This window comes from Lingula anatina, chromosome 10, assembly GCF_051362555.1.
Source record: "Lingula anatina isolate TDL-2025a chromosome 10, LinAna3.0, whole genome shotgun sequence".
NCBI classification, from domain to species: Eukaryota; Metazoa; Brachiopoda; class Lingulata; order Lingulida; family Lingulidae; genus Lingula; species Lingula anatina.
The window spans coordinates 3,204,910-3,224,762 of NC_141776.1; the positions used below are offsets into that span (position 1 = coordinate 3,204,910).

General features: G+C 37.5%; 1 protein-coding gene across 1 annotated transcript in view; it reads left to right on the plus strand.

The window, feature by feature from the left end:
- The first annotated feature begins 12,537 nt into the window (after positions 1 to 12,537).
- Positions 12,538 to 19,853, plus strand: part of LOC106170116 (low-density lipoprotein receptor-related protein 2-like) — a 33,788-nt gene continuing 26,472 nt past the window's right edge. Inside the window, exon 1 of the mRNA XM_013549860.2 lies at positions 12,538 to 12,821. Within this exon, the coding sequence (XP_013405314.2) occupies positions 12,728 to 12,821 (94 nt within the window). The 5' untranslated portion in view covers positions 12,538 to 12,727. The remainder of the gene's footprint in view (positions 12,822 to 19,853) is intronic.

Consider the following 19,853-nt stretch of genomic DNA (forward strand, 5'->3'; position numbering starts at 1 on the left):
AGCCGCTTTGTAGTCCTTCGCAGTTAATTACCTCGCGTATATATAATTTATCTTTAAATCAAATTACAAATACATATCTATGTGCCATTAGCCAATTTTGGTAGAAGGATAAAAGCAGCCAACGCGGTTCTGATGACCTTGACCTGGGAGCTAGATCGAGGTTATGAATTTCAGTACTTCGTCTGCAGTATGTAACATTACAGACACAACAAGATATAGACATAGTACAAAGATACATCAATATTGCAAAAACGGTGTATGTTTATACTTGCAACAGTACACACACTGAAGTTTAAGGCGTAGTTTTAGCATCCCCCAGCTAACTGAGAGCAGTGCAAAAATGTTTCCAGATATCTTCCAACATGTACGAATCTATGGAATAAAAACAAGATTTATTAATATCCATGTGTGGACCAAGGGCGCATAAGTACATGAAGTACTTATCAATTTGAGTGTGGCGTACAAGGTTTGTGCCAAGCAAAAATGCCAAGCGAAACGACAAGAAACATTTTCAACAGCATTGACCCCCCTCACAGCCCCCTTCTAGACCCCCTCCCACACGTTCTATGTCCCCCGTCGTCTCTCACAAAAATCATTTTTGTCCCGCCAGCGGTATCAGTCGGTGTATCCAATCCTACATCGTGATCACCATCGAATATCTCCAGCTATCTACTGAAATGCCAAACCGATGCCATGAATATCGTTTGTTTTCAGAACGTCGGGCGCTATTTCTCCTACGACACTTAAAAAGCTGCGGAAGAGCCTCTATGCAGACACTCCGCTTGTACACGTGCACTCTCACCCAATCTGGGACTGTTTCTCTGACCTAACAACGTTTATCTATATCGAAAAACTTACCTGTCTACAATATTAGCGTCTCTCTCAGTGAATTCTGCAGATTAAACATATACAGCCAATGCTACCAGCATGTGACGGCGCGTAGCCACATACAGTATAGTGGTTCAATTCACTTGATATGGGCCTCCGTTCAACCAACGCCAAGCTAAGGGCGCTCTGGTGGTGATGATACTTTTAAAGTGTCATCTGTGACTGCATAACTTAATTGCATTATGTGCTGTCAAACCCTCATGTAAACAAGAATATCAATTTTACTGGGAATGTTAACATTTTTCCTTAATTCAAAAAGGTTTAACCTCTCCGAAACTGTTGGAAAAATGATAATGTATACACCGTCAGCTTGTTTTCGAGCTTTAATTTATTATTTTCACCGTTTTAATCTCCATAATGAGGGAGGCATCAGAATAATAACTTAGATCTCAGAATCTGGATTGTAGATAGTAATTCTGTTAATGGCTTTGGGTATGGTGTATAATGATGATAAAAGAAGTGTCGAAACTTTATTTGAAGTTTTGATATCATAATATTATGGTCTATTGCATATAATGTGCCTTAAAGACTGCTTATTCAAGTCCCGCTTAATTGTTTGCGGCAAGGAATAATTTATAAGTCAAGAGTAACGTTCTTTGTTTTGCTCATCTGAACTAGAAAACGTTGCTGCCATTTAAATATTTACATTCTGATCGCAGTTAAAGCTTCAAGCACGTCGTTTATTATTTCAAGCACTGGCTCTAATTAACCATTGATTTTGATGATAATTTTCTCAAAATACTTATGATAATTTACTTGGAAAATGGCAACCTATACTGTATATAGGTTGATGGTTAACATGATTGTGAAAGAAATGTACTGCGGGTACATGTATTAACGTAAGGAACACAATAGATGGGCATGTTAATCATTCGTGCGGTATCTTAAGAACAAATAAGTCTTTATAGTTATTGTATAATTTAATTAACAACCAAATGAAAAGAGAAATAACTGAATAAATAAATAAAATGAATGAATGAATAAATAAAATGAATGATATTTTCTACATTTTATTAAGAAAATACATATATGTACACAGAATATTAGCGAACCGGAAGCGTTTTTTCTTCCAACATTGAGCGTGCGTGCTCTTTTACAATTCTAGCTAATTGGAAACCGCCAGTAAGAGATTTAAATTCTTCAAGTTGAGGAAAATCATGTAAGGCACAGATGATTTGAGACGAATTTTGCGAAGATCTGCAAAGTTGGTGGCTTTTGTTTTATATACCGGGCATAATAGTAATACTCGAGTTGCCCTTGGCAGTCATCCGGGCGGTTACATCAGAAATGGGAGGTGAAAAGGTACAACCTACAAATATGTGAGCTGAATGTTTAATTACACTCAGTAAAATTGTTCCACAAATATTTACACTCGTTAAGAATTTAAGAGTCACATTACCTGCACAATACCTTCCTACAAAATAAATAAATAAATAAATAAATAAATAAATAAATAAATAAATAAATAAATAAATAAATAAAGTGTAAATAAGCATAAATAAAGAGTGTGTAAGGTTTTTACTATCACGACGACGCAGATGAGTATAAACCTCATTCGCCATAATTGAGTGAAATGAAAATGCACCAAAATATTGAATGTCGACCATTTTCTATTCAACAATTCACAACCTTACTTTTTGGTGTTTGCAATATTAAAATGAGAGGAAACTGAAATTGAGATACCACTTTTTGTCGTAAAAATGTGTTAGGTGTGATTAAAAAGAAGCGCACTGGCTCAACTGTCGCAATCCTAGAGAATAGTTTCTTGGTGGAGCAATATTGCCTTTTACGAAGTAATAATGCTTACCATCCTTGAAATCTTGAAACGAGGCTGGCGAAAGTGAGTAACGTCATACAATGTGCGAGACAAGAAAAAAATTCGCGAATTTGCATGAAGAGGTGTTAACTTTTTAGCGATAATTTTTAAGTGCGGTCATTCAAGAGACTTCAAACTTTCCAGGGCGGTTCGCGCTGATACGGACCAAACCTGCAGAAATAAATCTTATACTTTTCTAATCCCCGGTGAATGTTCACTAAAATTATCAGAATAAATAAGAGTTAGAGTATCATTTTTTATTTATTTTAAGGCACATTACGTTATCTGAATCCCTTCTTTGGTTCCGATGTCAGCCGTCTCATTGTTGAATATAATATATCGAAAACAGCATCTCTTCATGTATTCTGATCTCGGCGACGGCAGTTCGAAAGGAAACCTATTATACGTATACTCACGTCTTTATTACATTTGCGGGACCTAGGTACAAATAAAAAGTATTCATGTGAGATATTTACCCACCAGATAGACCAATATTTACACCCACCAGGTACGTGATTCTTTAAAGGATTTTTTTCCTAATCCATACATTCTTCAAGGTGATAGTCTTATTTAATAGTCATGTCATGCGATGTTTTCTAAGCCGCGCGTAAGTGTAAACAGAAAACATTCAATATTTTTTCTACCCTGGTATAAGGACTTGAACAATCATGTAACCAAAGTACACCACAATAGGAGTTCTTAAAAATCTATTTCCTTACGTACGTAATTAAATAAGGACTCTTATTAATATTCAAACAGCAGTTGCTATACACGATTTACAGATACTCTTAATCAATAAAATGACAGAGTTGCACGTGTCTTGATGACCTGGACCATATTAAAAATAATCTTTTTGTTCATTTAAAGATATGAATCTTGCCCTCTTTTGTGTTATTGCTTACTTTACGTGACGTCAACGGACCGATCACTCATCATTCATTCTGCTACCAAAGCGACGCATGTGCCCCCTTTTTTTACGACAACATGGTCTTTGTACGACCAGAAAGGACGCCGTCCAGTGTAAAGGGGGCTTTACGTACAGAAGTCGTGAACAAGACCTTGCATCCAGAAATAGTCGCGATGCCTATATATCACGCCCATCTATCAACAACCTGTACTGCATTACTAACTTTAAAAAACATGGACTAGATTTGCTTAAATCGATATAAGCCTAGTCGTGATAAATGTCCAATATTACTAATAACATCAACAGTCCACAATGCCCACAAACTTGTGGCACGATATGAATCATGTGGCACATCTGGTCATATATAACAAGTAATGCATCATTGCCTTATGAGGTGTTTTTGTTTTCGTGTCAAATAATTTTCTCTCTCAGTGAAACACTCTGCCTGCAGGTACTGTGCTCCAATTAGCTAAATCACTGATGCAGTCCCAGTGGGGGACATAGAAAAAGAAAACATCTTTTTAGAAACCTGATAATGATGAGGTATTTTGGCATTATGAGATTTTATGAATATGCAAAACAAAAACAAAAAGCAACACTCTCTGGCCACTATTTTGTGTTTTGTGGACGTACATGTAGGATAGAGGGAAGGGGGGAGCTGATCGGACCTGTGAGACGGAGACTCTTATAACACATAACACATGAAGCCTTACTTTCTGCTGAAGGTGCCCTGTTATTAAGATATACTGAAATATTGCAGTAGTAATAACTCTTCTTTTCCGCTGTTCTTTGAGAAAGTAATTGTTGTAATCAATAGCACTACAGTGGAGTTAAGAGCTTGTCCACGAGAGAACCAGCCCAGGGTGGCAAGGTGGGGGTCAGCGGATTTCAACCAAATTTGTTGTATGGAGGCATATTAGGAAGTTATTCATGAGTTAGGAAGGAATCCCAAAAATATCCTTTCTTCAGAGAATTATAGCCTATTATAAGTCATGGCTTATGTAGCCTCTTTGAGACTCCATTTTTACCTTGGAAAAATAATGATATATTTTGTGTAAATTAAACAAAAATGGAGAAAACTAAAAAATATTAGACCTTACAATCATTGAAAACAATCATTTGGCTTGCCACAGATATATGTAGAATTCAGATAAGACCCTGCTTGGGCGAGCCACACCCATTTATAACACCCCTCCCCCAAAAGTCCAATTTTGATACTACCATCTTTAATTGCATATATCTCCATCTTCACAGGGTTTACAGCTATAAAACTGCATGAATATTTTAGGCAGATATGGGTCATTCCAAATCAAGTTTCAAAAGTTACTGCTGTATTAAAACAGGTACTGAAAAATACCTCCAAAGTTGGCCATTTTTAAGGCAAAAAATCATGGTGGATTCATTCAAGTCTATGTAGACGATAGGTTTGATTAATTTATTAAACCATTTTGCTCTACAATGATGTTACTAAATTAATAGGGCTGGTGAACATGGAAAGTGGGTGTGTACTAATGAATATCAGGTCAGTAGGTCAAGGTCACTGGGCTTCATATTTGTAAATTGCCATATATGGACTTCTTAATTTATATGGACAAAAAATTTAGAGGAAATAAATTATAGATTCTGTTACTTTGGATAGGCACTGGCAATTAACTTGAGAGTTTACAAGATAATTTTAATATATATATATATATTTTTAATATCATCAATTTGGTGAATACAAATTAAAATCTTAGTTTAGTAGCGATTTCTTTTTGGTGCAATATTTATCATATAGAGATCAGGATATGCCATAGTATTTATGATAGCAAAGCCAGAACAAATCTTTTTCAATTATCAAGAGTTTTTTCTTAATCATCCACACCACTTTTTGGTGACTATTTATGAGCATACAGTAACTAAAAAATTATTCAATTTAGTTTATTGTTGTCTCAGATGAATAATTACAAATAATAAAAAAATCACAACATTATAATATAGCAATACATGCAAAGCAGTGCAACATTAGTTGTGATCATTACAAACTATATCATAATGTAGCAAAACAAGATAATTTTCTATTCAAAAAGCAAAACTAACACAACCGCAAAATATATCCTGGTGTTATGAAACATCTTTGCAGTTTTGTATCAAACATTACAGCTCATAACATCAAAGTTTTTAATACATTCAAAAATAACTGCCGATTTTTTCTTCCTGAATAGTCTGTAACCCTCCTTACTGACATTTCAATCTCATCTTCATGCTCACAAATGCTAGGTTCTGCTGGCCTGTTTCTTGTGCCCTTCTAAACTCCTTCAGTAAAAACTCCTTTACTTTATTTAAATATAGTTTCAAAGGTTTAGATGACTTTAAAGCTCATCCATTGTGTAACTCAGTGAGATATTCAAGAGGGTGGAGTTCTCTCACAGCTGATGTGCTTTAAGTTTTTCTTTAGTCAGATTGTTGGCCCACTAGACTTTAATTTGATCAAAAGCTGTTTTTTTTGGCACATTTCATAACTGTGGTCTAAAAAAGGACCTTACAAATACTCTTCAGTCTTAGTAGCAAAAGATTTCAGAGAAAACTTCTCTGGACAAGAAAAAATGTCCCTGTTTGTGATCTTGCTTGGTATAGTCCCAGTTGGCATATTTGCCTCAGAAAAACCCAAATTAACTTTAACATCAGTATCACTCATGTTAAAACTGCTCAAGGAAGGAAGACACCTTTTCTCATGTTGTAGGAATCAAGAAAGCTAAATTGTTGTAATTGGACACTCCAGTCCACGCAGGTTTGGAAGATGTCTGTCTAGCTGGATGTAGAAAATGGCTCCAACTGCAGAAACTAGGGCCTCATGCATCTCCTCAGCATTTGTTATATTGTGGCTTTCATTTACATACATGCCTTTTTACAACAGCCATCATTTCCACACTAGTTTCAGTTTCTGCAAGACTTTGGACTCTTTTGCTGACCATAAGATCACTGTGTGTCAAATAACACTTCTCAAATATGCCTGAAATATAAATATAGCTTACTATAGACACATGAAAACACTTATCTGAAAGTTAATTGATACATTGATGAAAAATAAATTATTATCCCATTTGTCCATGTTTTATAAGTAAGGCATGGTTTCGAATATTAATTATGATGAGCCTAGCAATTTTGCCAAGACCAGCCCTAGCTTCAATCTAATTCCAATTGTTACCCTTAAATTTATTTTACCCAAGTACCATTAAACCTACATAAATACCCACACAAATATAGCTTAAAAGATAAAATTATCACAGGTCCTTAGGCTGCAATTTCATTATTTGAAAGGGGGCATTTTTCTTTTTAAAAAAATGGAGCGTTTACCATTAAAAAATTACACCTAGATCATTTTTCTGAGTGAATTTTTTTTCTGGATTTTAGCCTGTATTAAAATACAAACAAACCCGTTTCTTACCTGAACCAAGTGGCATCAGTATATTCAAATGGCTTTTTGTCTACACTGACATCTGCAAGTTAATCCCATGACATATTTCGTTATAGGCTCGTTTTCCCGTGTGGATGGTTTCCAGCACAAACCAAGCCCATATCCCAGTGCTGGTCACATGGTGTAACCCATTTATTCTCCCAAAGATACTTGAAAAAGTCCAATTGCTGTCATCGGATACAAAAGAATTCACACCTGACAAGAATCAGTGTGCTTTCGTAACTCACGCTGTTTTGCTTCACGTAAACGCGACGAAGATGACTGTTAATATCTCTGTTGCAATTTTTCAATACACTACATGTTTTTTTATATCTGTAGACAGAGTATAAACCACATGATATACGACTTCGTTGAGGAAGATTTGTAAACAAACAGTCTGCGATTTCCGCCATGTTGGATAATGACGTTGTGTTGTTCTGACGTTAGTACATTAGTTTCACATGGTTTTAAAATGTGTTAGATGCTTGTTTTAACCAGAAAAAAATTAGAATAGGTAAAATGAAAATAAAAAGTTCAACTAACAGTGTTTTAAACCATTCGTTGACTTGAAAGAGATGGCTGAAGTTCAGTGCACCGATATACGTGTTCGGATATATTTACGAAAAATGAAGAAATTAGGTCATGTTCTATCTGTTACAACGGACAAGTTGTAGAACAGCAGTAAGTTTTGATTTCATGTATAAATAGATTAATGAGTTATCTGTTAGTCCTGAACACGCTTTACCCCAAAGACCTGTGAAGATGAAGATATTGTCAAAAATAGAAGGGGGGTGTTCAAAGCATGTGGTTTGTAGGCCTGAGAAAAACGCTTGGTTTGTTACCATGGAAACAAAGAGAGTGGAAAAAGTGTATATCATTTTAATCCTCTATCTTTAGGTTATAATATATCACCAAACTAAATCATTTGGTGACACCTGTATAAACTTTAAGGCCAATCAATATAACCTTGTTTTTCAGAAGAATTTTTGGTTGATAAACCCCCCAAATTGTCACTGGCCATATCTCTGTAAGTAGGGATTTTTTTCAGGAAATATTGCAGCCTCAGATATTGTTCATATAAAGGTTCAAACACACCAAATATGATGTAAATCCGTTCACCCCCACCTTGCCGCATTTTCTACATTTGGTTTGGTTTTCTCGTGGACACACACTTAAGAAATCGAACCCCCCAACCCCCCCACCCCGCCCCCAACCTTCAGCCTCGCTCCCAATCCCCATCCCGCCCCTATCGTGTATGAAATCTTGCATCCGCACCCTGCACCTGCCTCTGACCAGCAATATCCTATATTGCTTTCTTCCATGAATTGCTAACATTTTCGAGTGTTTTTCCTTTATTACTCATAGCATTTAGTACATGTATAGTTTAATCAGTTGTAGGAGTTTTTATTATGCAAAACTACGTGTGTGGTCTCTCAAAGATGGTAATACTTGCCTGTGTGTAGATGTAGGCAAGCACTGGTGCATTCCCGTTTTTAGCCTTCAGTGACATATTCATTTTTTTGTGAGAAACAAATCTTCTGTAAAAGAACACCCTCAGGACAACGCAATTTTAAATGGTTTAAGTACATTTCCAACATCTATCATATGCTAGTACCACAACTGAACTTCAGAAAAGAATAAAGCCAAATGCAGGTCTAGACAGTTTGACCAATTATCTAATTATATAAACCACTTTGACCCACGATGAAAAAGTAATAATTGTAGTCCAATCAAATGAAATGTATTGGAATAGAGCGCCTGCGTTATATCAACACTGAAGTGTGTGATCTTTTAATTGAAGTGTGTTATCTTTTTAGCGAAAAGTCTTACCTTCTATCTTCAATTTTAGTCAACTATTCCACATTTACCCCGTATTAAAGAACACCAAAATTTTGTCTTTGCTACTTAGTCGACTATTCCACATTAGTCCAGTATTAAAGAATACCAAAACTTCGTTTAAAATCTATACCTATTCTCGGTCTACATTAAGTTATTTTGTGGAACGGGTTATAATTATTGTGCAGATGCATACTACGCCAAACGTTCTCACTTGGGTAACTGCGTTAACCATTTTATGTATTGTGTACCCTGTTGCTTCTAATGACTCAATCCTACCCTCTACCAGGCCGCAGTTATTATTGTGGACATTTTTCGCTGAGGCGACATCAGACCAAAATGACTGTCTATTTATCTAGAGACATCTGTGAATATCTGTGGAAAATCAATCTGTCGCTCTGGTAGAGGGTAACACCCTCCCCCTCGGGGCCAATCGCGCAGAGTGGCATTAGGCAAGTATACAATGGTAGACCCAGGGGGGGGGGGGGGGGCATCGCCTTAGCCCTTGAGAAACATGTACCCACTTCTCTAATTCTTCTCTTTCAAAAATAAAAAACACTATAATTAGCGAAATTAGAAGTAGCGGTAAAACTGTCCCCACCCAATATTTTATATTGCCTGAGGCCAAGCGATGCAAACATTTTTATTATTCTTGTACAATTATATCCACTGCACATGTGCTAGTGATGCTTAAGTAAGAGAATGCAAAATGTTGAATAGAGGTGTAGTCATGAGTTGCGATTAAAAAAATCGAAAAAGATTACCACTATCAAGCGCTAACGGTAGGAGAATAATTGATCTAAGACGACAATTATACAAACAGTATTTTATTATTAAAATGGGAAATAGTAAGTAAACGCTGGACTTTAAAGGAAATACAGGTATATACTGTATTAGAAGTACAGTTAAAATGCCATTAAAAGCACTGTATTACAGTAGTCTACACGGCACGTCGGGTAGATCTTATGACTGACCGAGGTTAAGTATTGAACACAAATAATGTGTTTACTTTGCCTATTGTCCTCTACGCTGTCCTGTCCTCTCGTGAATGTGTCACCAAATAAAGCGACAGGACATTAAGTGTTCACCACGGTAGTTTTCTCGACTACTGATGCCGGACCAGAGAAAGTGAGGGTCACCTTGCCACGAGGAATAAGACATAGGTGTTTTCGCGTCCTGCGATCGAGGCAGGTGACTGTCACCACATTTCACCGACGAGGATTGTCTAAACGTCCAGACCAAAATCTCGTACATCTTTGATGCAAGATATATCAGTACTAGTCCACTAGAAAGCAGTGTGTTAATAATATCTGGCTATTAGGCATGAGTATGCAATAATTTCCAAGCCACGGGAGTGGAGGAAATTCCTCGAGTACTGCACAGTGGGTAGTTATAGGCAGGCCCGTAGCCAGCAATTTCAAAAGGGGGGTTCTTTTTCTGAAAAAGTGGACCTTTTCCCATAAAAACGTCATGTATCTAGATCACATTTTACCCAGAGTTGACATTTTCCCAGCAAAAGGGGCGGTTCTTTCGAACCCCCCGAAACCCCCTGGCTACGGACCTGATAGGTGTAAACCAGTACCCTTTCAGTTTGGGCCCTTTCTAAACATAAAGAAGTGTAACATTATGTCTCTGTTGCTGACGTGGGGAGTTGAAAACAAAGTTTTGTCCAGCAAAAGTAGCGCAATGTCTTGTTGTCTATCCTAAAGAAGAACTCATTCGGGGATCAGGCCCGTAGCCAGGGGGGGGGGGGGGGTTCGGGGGGTTCGAAATAACCACCCCTTTTGCTGGGAAAAGGTCCACTCTGGGTAAAATTGTATCTACCTGTATGTACATGAAGTTTTTTATGGGAAAAGGTCCACTTTTTCAGAAAAAGAACCCCCCTTTTTAAATTGCTGGCTACGGGCCTGGGGATGCATTTTTTCTTTTAGCCTGACCTTACTGCAATCACAGCATTCCTCTAGTGAAGTAAGTCAACAGAGAGACCCCGTTGGACCTCAGGCGTGTGAATATGTGTTATATTTTCGGGATCGTCTTCATAGCGGATTTTAAGCCTGTATCAATTTAGCTTTTTAAAGTGAAGTACACTTTTAACTCAGAACTGAGGAAACCAGTTTTCAATCGGGTCATTGAATTGACCAATTTCATGGCAAATAACGCAGGTAAGGCGACGTGCTTGCCTCAAGGAAAAGTCCCGGGATGCTAATAGACCCCTCAAATAGATGGCAAGTAACCTGTGCTACTTGAACTAAGTGGTATGATAGAAGAAATGCTTCTATAATCTATATGCTCAGAATACGATATAGCATAAATAAACAAAAAATAAAATAAATAAATAATCAATTAAATAAATAAATAAATAAATAAATAAAAAATACATATATGAAAAAATAAAATGTTAAGTATGAATATTGACAAAAAATAAATAATGACTAAAAATGGAAAAGAATAGATATTTAAAGAAATCTGAGGAACGCGCCTGTTTAAACAAACGTCTCAAATCCTTGTGATAAAAGACCCTAAAAGGGTTTTAGGAAAATTTACTTATACAGACAACATATTGATGAGGCCCCAAATAGCAGATCATATCCCTCTTCAGGTACAAATAACATAGGTGATTCAATACTGTAGAGGGGGTCCTATTCTTAATACCCATGACCCGCCAATACACGTATACTGTGTACTTTGTATATATGTATAAGACATGGAGGTGACCTTTTTGCTTGACAAGGCTTTGGATGCAACCAAATATACTTGTGACACCAGGCGGAACGAAAAAAATTATTTAAAGGTATATCTTGCGCTTTTGAAAAGGTCTCGGAAGATTATTTCTATTAAAAGACTTAAAAGACTTCAGACCGAAAAAAAAAAATTAAAAAATCAAAATAACGAAACCGATAAAAATCCTTAAATAAAACTATCTGCTGTCGATCATTAAAGCATGAGAACAAGACGTTTTGGATTCACTTCTTTTTACTTAGATATGATCTAAAATATCAACTCCATATACTGGGAAAGGTCGAGCATAGATTCGTGAGAAAGAGATAGTTGCTACTTTTTTCGAGTAAATAAGATTTTGGCCTGTAAATCCCGTATACAATACCTCTAAGTTTGAAGTACAGGTAGCTCACAGTAAATCGAAACGACCTGTGCTTTGATGATTAGGTAAAGTCTGGTGTATTCTTCGGTACGTACTTTTTTGTTCTGTATTTTGACAACCAGGTTGATTCCGGGACAGCTAAACATGTTATTATTTTTATTACTATTATAGAGAGTCCACACGGTTACAATCGACATGTGACTTGTTCTTCGGTTTCCTAATACTCGCCGAACAATACAAACTACAAGCATCCCCCCCACACATTTTGAGACTTTAAATAAAGGTGTTAAATATTTGGAAAAGTGTCACCTGAAACAAAGCATCAAGGGCCATCAGTGTTGCTTGTTGCTGCGTTTGTTTGGGGGGGGGGGGGGGGGGGGGGGCACAGTATAAGGCTACCAGCTAAAGTGCCATGAAAAGGTCCGCATACTTCATCTCAATTACGCCATCCGATTTTCTTTCTTCCCCTCAAAACACCTTTTGTTGACGTTAAGTCGACATCGATTGTTAAATAGAACGCGCGGATCACGTGATCTCAGGTAAAGCTTACAATGTACAGTGAGAGAGTGTGAGACATTTAACGATTGCGAACCATTGCACTGCGCACCGAGGTCGAAAGCAGCCATTTTGTCCTCGGTCAACGCTCGTAGCTAGAAGCGTCGCATTCAACGAGATTTTTTTAGCACCTCACTGCACGCGTCGCATTATATGGAGATAAGATTGTCGTGAGAGGGAAAATACAAAATGGCTTCGAAACGAACCCAGCTGATAACTGCCGTGGCTTTCCTTATCTTGTGTCAAGTGTGGACTGGTGGCCTGTCTCAGACCCAGAACCCGGGTAAGTGACACCTTTAAGGTATTTACACCTTAGCGGCCAGGTGTGGTCTCCAACGGGAGAGGGGTGTGTTAACCCTCACTTACTATCTACAGGTAGATCTTACTCAGACAGCTTGCTTCAAACTACAGCGCTAGATCTAGATCCTGGTCTCATTTAATATGAACTCGATACAGGTGTATCTGTCATGAGAAACGTCGAACTGGTCCATGTAATCGCCTTGCACAGATCTTGTTGAAGTGACACTCGAGTATTTTGGGTTGAATACTGGTTAATCAAGAACTAAAAGCGATCCAATGTATACGTGAGTAAAGGGTTAGTTGTGCCCAACAATAGAAAGCGATCCCAGACCTGTTTTTGACACCTGTAAATGCAATTTAAATGACCGCCGAGGCATTGCTACCCGTAAGACGTCCAAAAAATACAAATATACACGTATGTCATCTCGTGAGAGAAGGGTTATATGTACATGACAATAACTTGTTTTTGACACCTTTTATGTGATTTAAATGACCGCCGAGGTGTAAGTACTCCTACCCGTAAGGCGTTCACAAAATACACTTATGTAAATATACAAATATACATGTATGTCTTTAGTTGCATAACTTGGACTTAAGTAGGTTTTACTCTCGATAGGCCAATTTGGAATAACTCCTGGGTAAAAACTGACCTGTTCTATATTTAAAGTGTCTCACAGGGCTTAAGGTGTGGCCGGGTCACCTATGTGCTCCGCATTCATTCGTGTTTGCAATTCTATACGTTAACAAAACACTGGAATTGTATCTGTCCTAAAGAATATTGCACATGGCACAGAAGCCTGTTGATCTCCGCGGGGTTGCGGGGGATTTTCCAAATTATCTGTTTTCTCAACTCTTGTTATGAAATACCTGAACATTTCGAGGTGCAGGCAGAGGTACATGGCAAGGGGGAGAAATGCATTTAGAGCGGTATATGTACAGTATATGCATATTTGTTTGTATATGTATATGTATATGTATACAAGGACATTTACATACATGTAGGTGTGGGGGGAGGGGGAGAGAAACATGTATTAAAGACAACGTTTGAAAGACAAAATTTGGGGATGCTTTTTTTTTTGAAGATATCACAAAATTTTTGGGGCGGTTCTAAATGTTTTTCATCTTAATGGGCTACTAGTGAAATTTACGTAGAGAATTTGACTATGCCTAAAATCTAATTTATCTGTCTTTATCACATTGAATGCTGGCTATATTCACACAGCAAAGGAAATCAGTAAGGAAATATATTTCATGTACATGTTCAACATGTATAGATCTGATTATTATTCAAGATGACTGCCCATGAAATTCGCACGCTATGAGGAAATTTTCGTGCGTTAATTTACAGGTATAAATGCTGCGGGTGTGCTTGCTTAATTTTGATAATTTTCTTCCTGCGTCTTACATGCATCACCGCATGTTCTTATTTTCCCTATTTCTTTATATTGGTGACTTAAAAATGAAAGATATTAACGACCCCCCCCCCCCCCTCCAAGACAAACCCCCACCCCCTTCCCAGAAAATTACCCATTTTATTGACATCCGCATTTTTACATGTGTGTGTGCTCACTTGAATTGTATGTTTAGTTTCTATAACCGCTTCCAGTATCGTATAAAATGTAATGTGTATAATTTCGGCCATGACTGCATTTTGTTGATGTCACCCCCTTCCCCATATATTGTCGTTTGACAAGTGACATGTTTGCCAGAGGAGAGAAATGCCTTACCTTGACCAAGGTGTCTTTGTAATATTGAATTATACGTACGGAATAGATAAATAAATGGACAATGATATGCAGATAAATTAAAATTCAAGTAAAGAAATAAATGCAAAGATAATATTAAGCAAACTAATGGATAAATAAAAATCTGAATGGATAAAAAATATAAATAAATAAAAAAACCAAAAATTAAATAAATGAATAAATAAAAATGCGTCAATATACATCATTTACGACATAGACGTTGCACATGTGCTTCCAGTACCACTTTTTTTGTGCATAGAGTAGTTAATACATACAGGGCACATGTTCTTCAAGCCGGTATAGGTATATATATATACAAGTACATGTAAAACGCCATGTGATGTCTTCCTCGGGGGGCATACACAGGTATCTCCGTGCATCTCCTGTCTCGTACTTAACGTGACAATATGACAACTTTCTGGTCATACCTACATGTACCCTCGAATATAAACCCCGACTCTGTTTTAACATGTGAACTCACCGCGTCGCCTTTGTATTGGATAGAATAGCGGTGCCGGGTTAGTCTTATTATAAACGCCAGTTTAAGTAATAATACCCTGTGTCGGTTTCGCCAGCAGCACACTATTTGGCATGAGCATGTCATTTTATTTAAGTCTTACACAAAGTGGCTTAAAGTGGCTTAAAACGCGCCCCTCGTGGTAAAATCTAGGCACCTCTGTACGTTTCACACTATTTCGCGTTTGTTATTTATTTTTATACACGCTAAATCTCTCATACAGGGCCCTAGTCAGCAATTTCAAAGGGGCGATTCTTTTTCTTTTTTGGAAAAGAGGATTTATCCACCTCCTCAGTTGACCCAACAAAATGTCATAGAGCTTTGATTAAATTTCTTTCAGAGTGAACCTTTTCCGACCAAAAGGACGGTTCTTTTTGCACCCCTTACCCCCCGCCAAAGGGTCTGTAATTCACTATGCGACAACATGGCTGCTAGATATATTGTTAGTAAGAACAGCTGTGTACGAGGGAGACTGACGTGTACATGGGTGTAGCCTCTGGAGTGAAGAGCAATATATCCAATTATTTCAACCACGGAAGTACAGATGCCTTCTCTGTTTCCTTGTATATATATATATATAACTTCAAACCTTTTTACTGTAGTGACACCTGGGCCCCCGTTAACCAGGACCTGAAATGATAATAATAAAAAGAACGAGGTTGGGTTTTGCCTCCATTTTATTACATTTTGGGTGAAGTATTAACCTATGATTAGCCATCTTCCTATTTCATGCATAATTAATAAGTGATTAAAAAAGGCAAAGAGGTTTTCCAATAGAGCACTCCCCTTAAAAAAAAAGAGCATTGATTTTAATGATGAAGCTATTAATGCTAGGATACAGTGGCGCTCTTAATGGGAAGTATGAAATTATATAGTATATGTTTATCATTGGAAAAATAATGGAATTAAAAATGCAGCATTTTTAGTTTGATTTTATATAATAAAATCCTATAAAGCAAAAATTCTCAAGCAGTGTATTACAAAATCCAGATATGCATCGTAGAAAAACAATAATCAAAATCTTCCTTGTGTCTACCCCTTTCCCAACTAAGATTGGAAACCCCGCACCCATTTCTCTCTCCAAAATCAGTAGAAAAAAAAACAAAAACAAAAAATATTACAGTAAAATTGTCCTCGTTCATTAATTGCTATTTATCTCGCGAAACGATGCAAAATCTATCTTCGTGTGCCCTCTCTCTCCCCCCCCATGGGAGATCCCCTGAAAAGAACAGGGCATTCATAATTATTGATTAGTAGAAGCCAAAACCTAAAACAGATTTGTATTTCAATTTGATCTGTGCGATATTAATTTTTTTTGGTAGCAAAATACCTGAAGAGTACTGATATAATCATGTTGAATTGCCTGCACTTACATGTAGCAGAATCATATTACTCACTGCGGCACATCATCTATTTTGGTATGTGCTGAGTTTTATCAGAGCAAAGTAATCAGCGACGATGATTTCCTCATTTATTGAACCATACACAGCCAATACGAAACCGGATAAAGGCAAGGTATGACTTACTGACAATACAACAATAACAGAACGATGCTCCCAGAAAAATAATATATTGGCTAATTGAATTCCACGGCAACGAACCACGCCGCGTTTCAACTAATTGGTTGTTGCGTGAGAGTAGTGCGGATGTTCGTCCCCATTTTTTCAATTTGGTCACTGAAACGTACCATGATGAAGGTTATGACATGAGATGAAATTATTCAATGCCGCGTGCTTTATTATGTAGCAGAATCCAATTCACGCATGGAATGGTTTCTAAAAGAGTCTGAAGAGAGAGAGAGAGAGAGAGAGAGAGAGAGAGAGAGAGAGAGCTCTGCCATTGACTCAGCTTCAGGATAACTTAAAAATGTGACCTTAAAGATCAATACGAGAAGATACGTCACATTTTTCTTCTATATTCTACAGGAGGAGAATACAAATAACATCGCAATGCTTTATGTGTTTGTGTATGTGCACTATCTATTTAATAAGATATTTCTGAAAAATTGCCAAGGTGTAACGTTTCAGACGCAACAGGAATCCATTATTTGTGAGCAAAATTACGCGAATCCCATAGCACGTCTGGGGAAGTTTATAGCCTACCACTGGCATTATAATAGTTTCATAGTGTAAACTTAACTTAACCGGTGACTCTCTCACATTTCAGTTTTGTCAGTACGTGTAAAATCCCCGTCAAATTCACGCAAAGGGAATGTCGCATACTGTAAGGGGGCCAGCGTGCTTAGTCTGGGTATAAAGTCCGTGTTTTCCCAATGATCGCGTCTTTTCATTAAATTTGCTGTGTCATCTCTTTCTTTGTACTGTTATAAATCATGAGTAAACCATCTTCTCTGTCTGAGGTCAGCAGGATGGTGACGTCATTCAGCCCTATGGAACCCCTAAAAATCATGTTCGATACTGTGGAATTAAAAAACTTCGTGTTTCGTTTGGATTCATCGTTTACTTTGGTACAGGGCAACAAGAGATACATCTAAATCCAATCCATTGTTAGTGGAAGTATGATTTTTCTTTTCTTTACTATTGCTTTCTTTCTTTTTTTTGGGCGGGGGGGGGGGGGGTGTGGGGATAAACCACCTCCTTTTTAATTGTCAATCCTGCCATGACTGTCAATTCTGCTTTAACTCATCATCATCTTCATCATCATCATAATCATCATCTACGCCGAAGCAACACATACATGAATATACATGTACATATACAAGCTAGGCCACCTCCCTTCAGTTAACACAGAAGATATATGGCAAATGTCTAATATGAAACTGATACCTATATTAGTTCGTCGTAGTTGACATGACCGGCTATTGAGACTAAGACAAGCAGAATGGCTGTACAAGACAACGGTCCAGCGGGTTAATCGTCTAGCTCCCTTTAAAAATCACGGGTGGGCATAAATGATAGTGAGAGATACTGCCCTCCAAAAACCCAACTCCGTAGCCTCCCCCCTCCTTTCAAAAGTTTCCCGGATCTAATAGAATACTTTCTATGTTTTCTCCCTAATTTGAGAAGATGATAACTTAATGTGAATCAAGCGTATAGTCACCATGCGTAGATACCTGTAGTTTCACAATAGAAGTTAAGTGTTTGACCTAACTTAAAGACCACACGTCGTGGTCAATCTGATTCCAGGCTAAGATTTTAGCTGACCATTGAAATACAGATACTTCAGGTCAAAATATGCACTTCACTGAATTTTTTACTTTTTATAAAACAGACTCATCAAGTTATCTTTAAGATTTAGTTTTTAAGATGAAAAATATAATCAAATAATTGAAAAACCAAATTAAACAAACAAACAAACAAACAAACAACCAACTAACCAAACAAATAAATATAGGCTCTTCGGTGGAACCGGTCACGATTTTATTGTAAAATCTGAACAGACAAGACGGTAATCCGAGCCACTGACAAACCAATAGGTATAAACTGTCCCTGGACGAGACTGACTAAGATCTTAGGTATGATACAACACGACTTCGGGCCGTAGGAGTAAGACCACACTTGCCTCAGGTGACACCTGACTGTCAGCTGTCACCGAGTGTCACAAATTATACAATTCAACAACATATTTGTGACCATTTGCAGGACCTATTTATGTGTGTGTATGAATGAAAAGTGACATGGGTTAGGGATAATAATAATAATAATAACTAGTCTGTACCTACGGTAAAAAAAAATAATGAACTCGAGCAGCACTTGCCGTAGGAATCAGGTTTTGTAACATGTCAGATACCATCAAGTATTTTCCCACCTATTATACACTCCCATTGCAAGGAAAATGCCTCCTCAAGCAAACAAATAAGACTTGAGGATCAAGTTCACCCCGTAGACAAGGTCAGTTTCGTTACAATAAGTTTTTCTCATATGAAAAGCAAAGAGCATCAAAATCGGGTCAAATCCGACTCTAGATGGAAATGCAGACCGAGGGCAGCATGTCTTGGTCGTGCACAGTGCATGACGGCCATAGGGAATGCAGGGAAGGGGCGTATTCTATAGACTTTAGTGCGAGTAGGTCTGCTCTATCCAGTGCATAATATAAAGTATAATAAAAGGTGTTCCAAGTCAAATTTACGCTAAATTGTTGACACGGGGTGACTTGTCCACGTGGGAACGGGAATGCAGATGCTTTGCTATTGGAAGGGAATGTTCTAGTCCCTGGGAACCTTTTCGCGTTTGAAATCAATAAAGAGCAACCACCGTGTGTTATGCCAATATTTGACTATTTGGATTTGAGGTCAAAACCCCTGTCGGGCGAGAATCTCGGACTTAAAGCGAGAGTTGGGATTATATATATGGCACTTGCGTTATTACACAACCTGGGTTTCAGTGTATACAAATCGAATATACTAGTACGTCTAAGGTATATTCAGTATAAGAAGTTTGAAATGGGCTAGTAAGAGGGAACTGTCATTTCATTGACCAATAGCACTAAGCTTTAACATTTTGAAATGAGGTCATACAATGTATTTTGTCCCCTTCTTGGAAATTTGAACCAGAGAACCATAGAGAGAGAGAAAGAAGGGGGAAGGCGTGGATTGAAGATCTTCAAGGTATCTTCTCTCCTCACCCACCCTATTAATTATCCAGCTTTTCAGGGAAAGGGCCTGGAGATATCTGTATTTTTGTATTTCATAAACCTTGTCCCCACTCCACCCTATTAATTATCCAGCTTTTCAGAGAAAGGACCTGGAGATATTAGTATGTTAGTATTTCATAAATCTTGACATATGATGTGA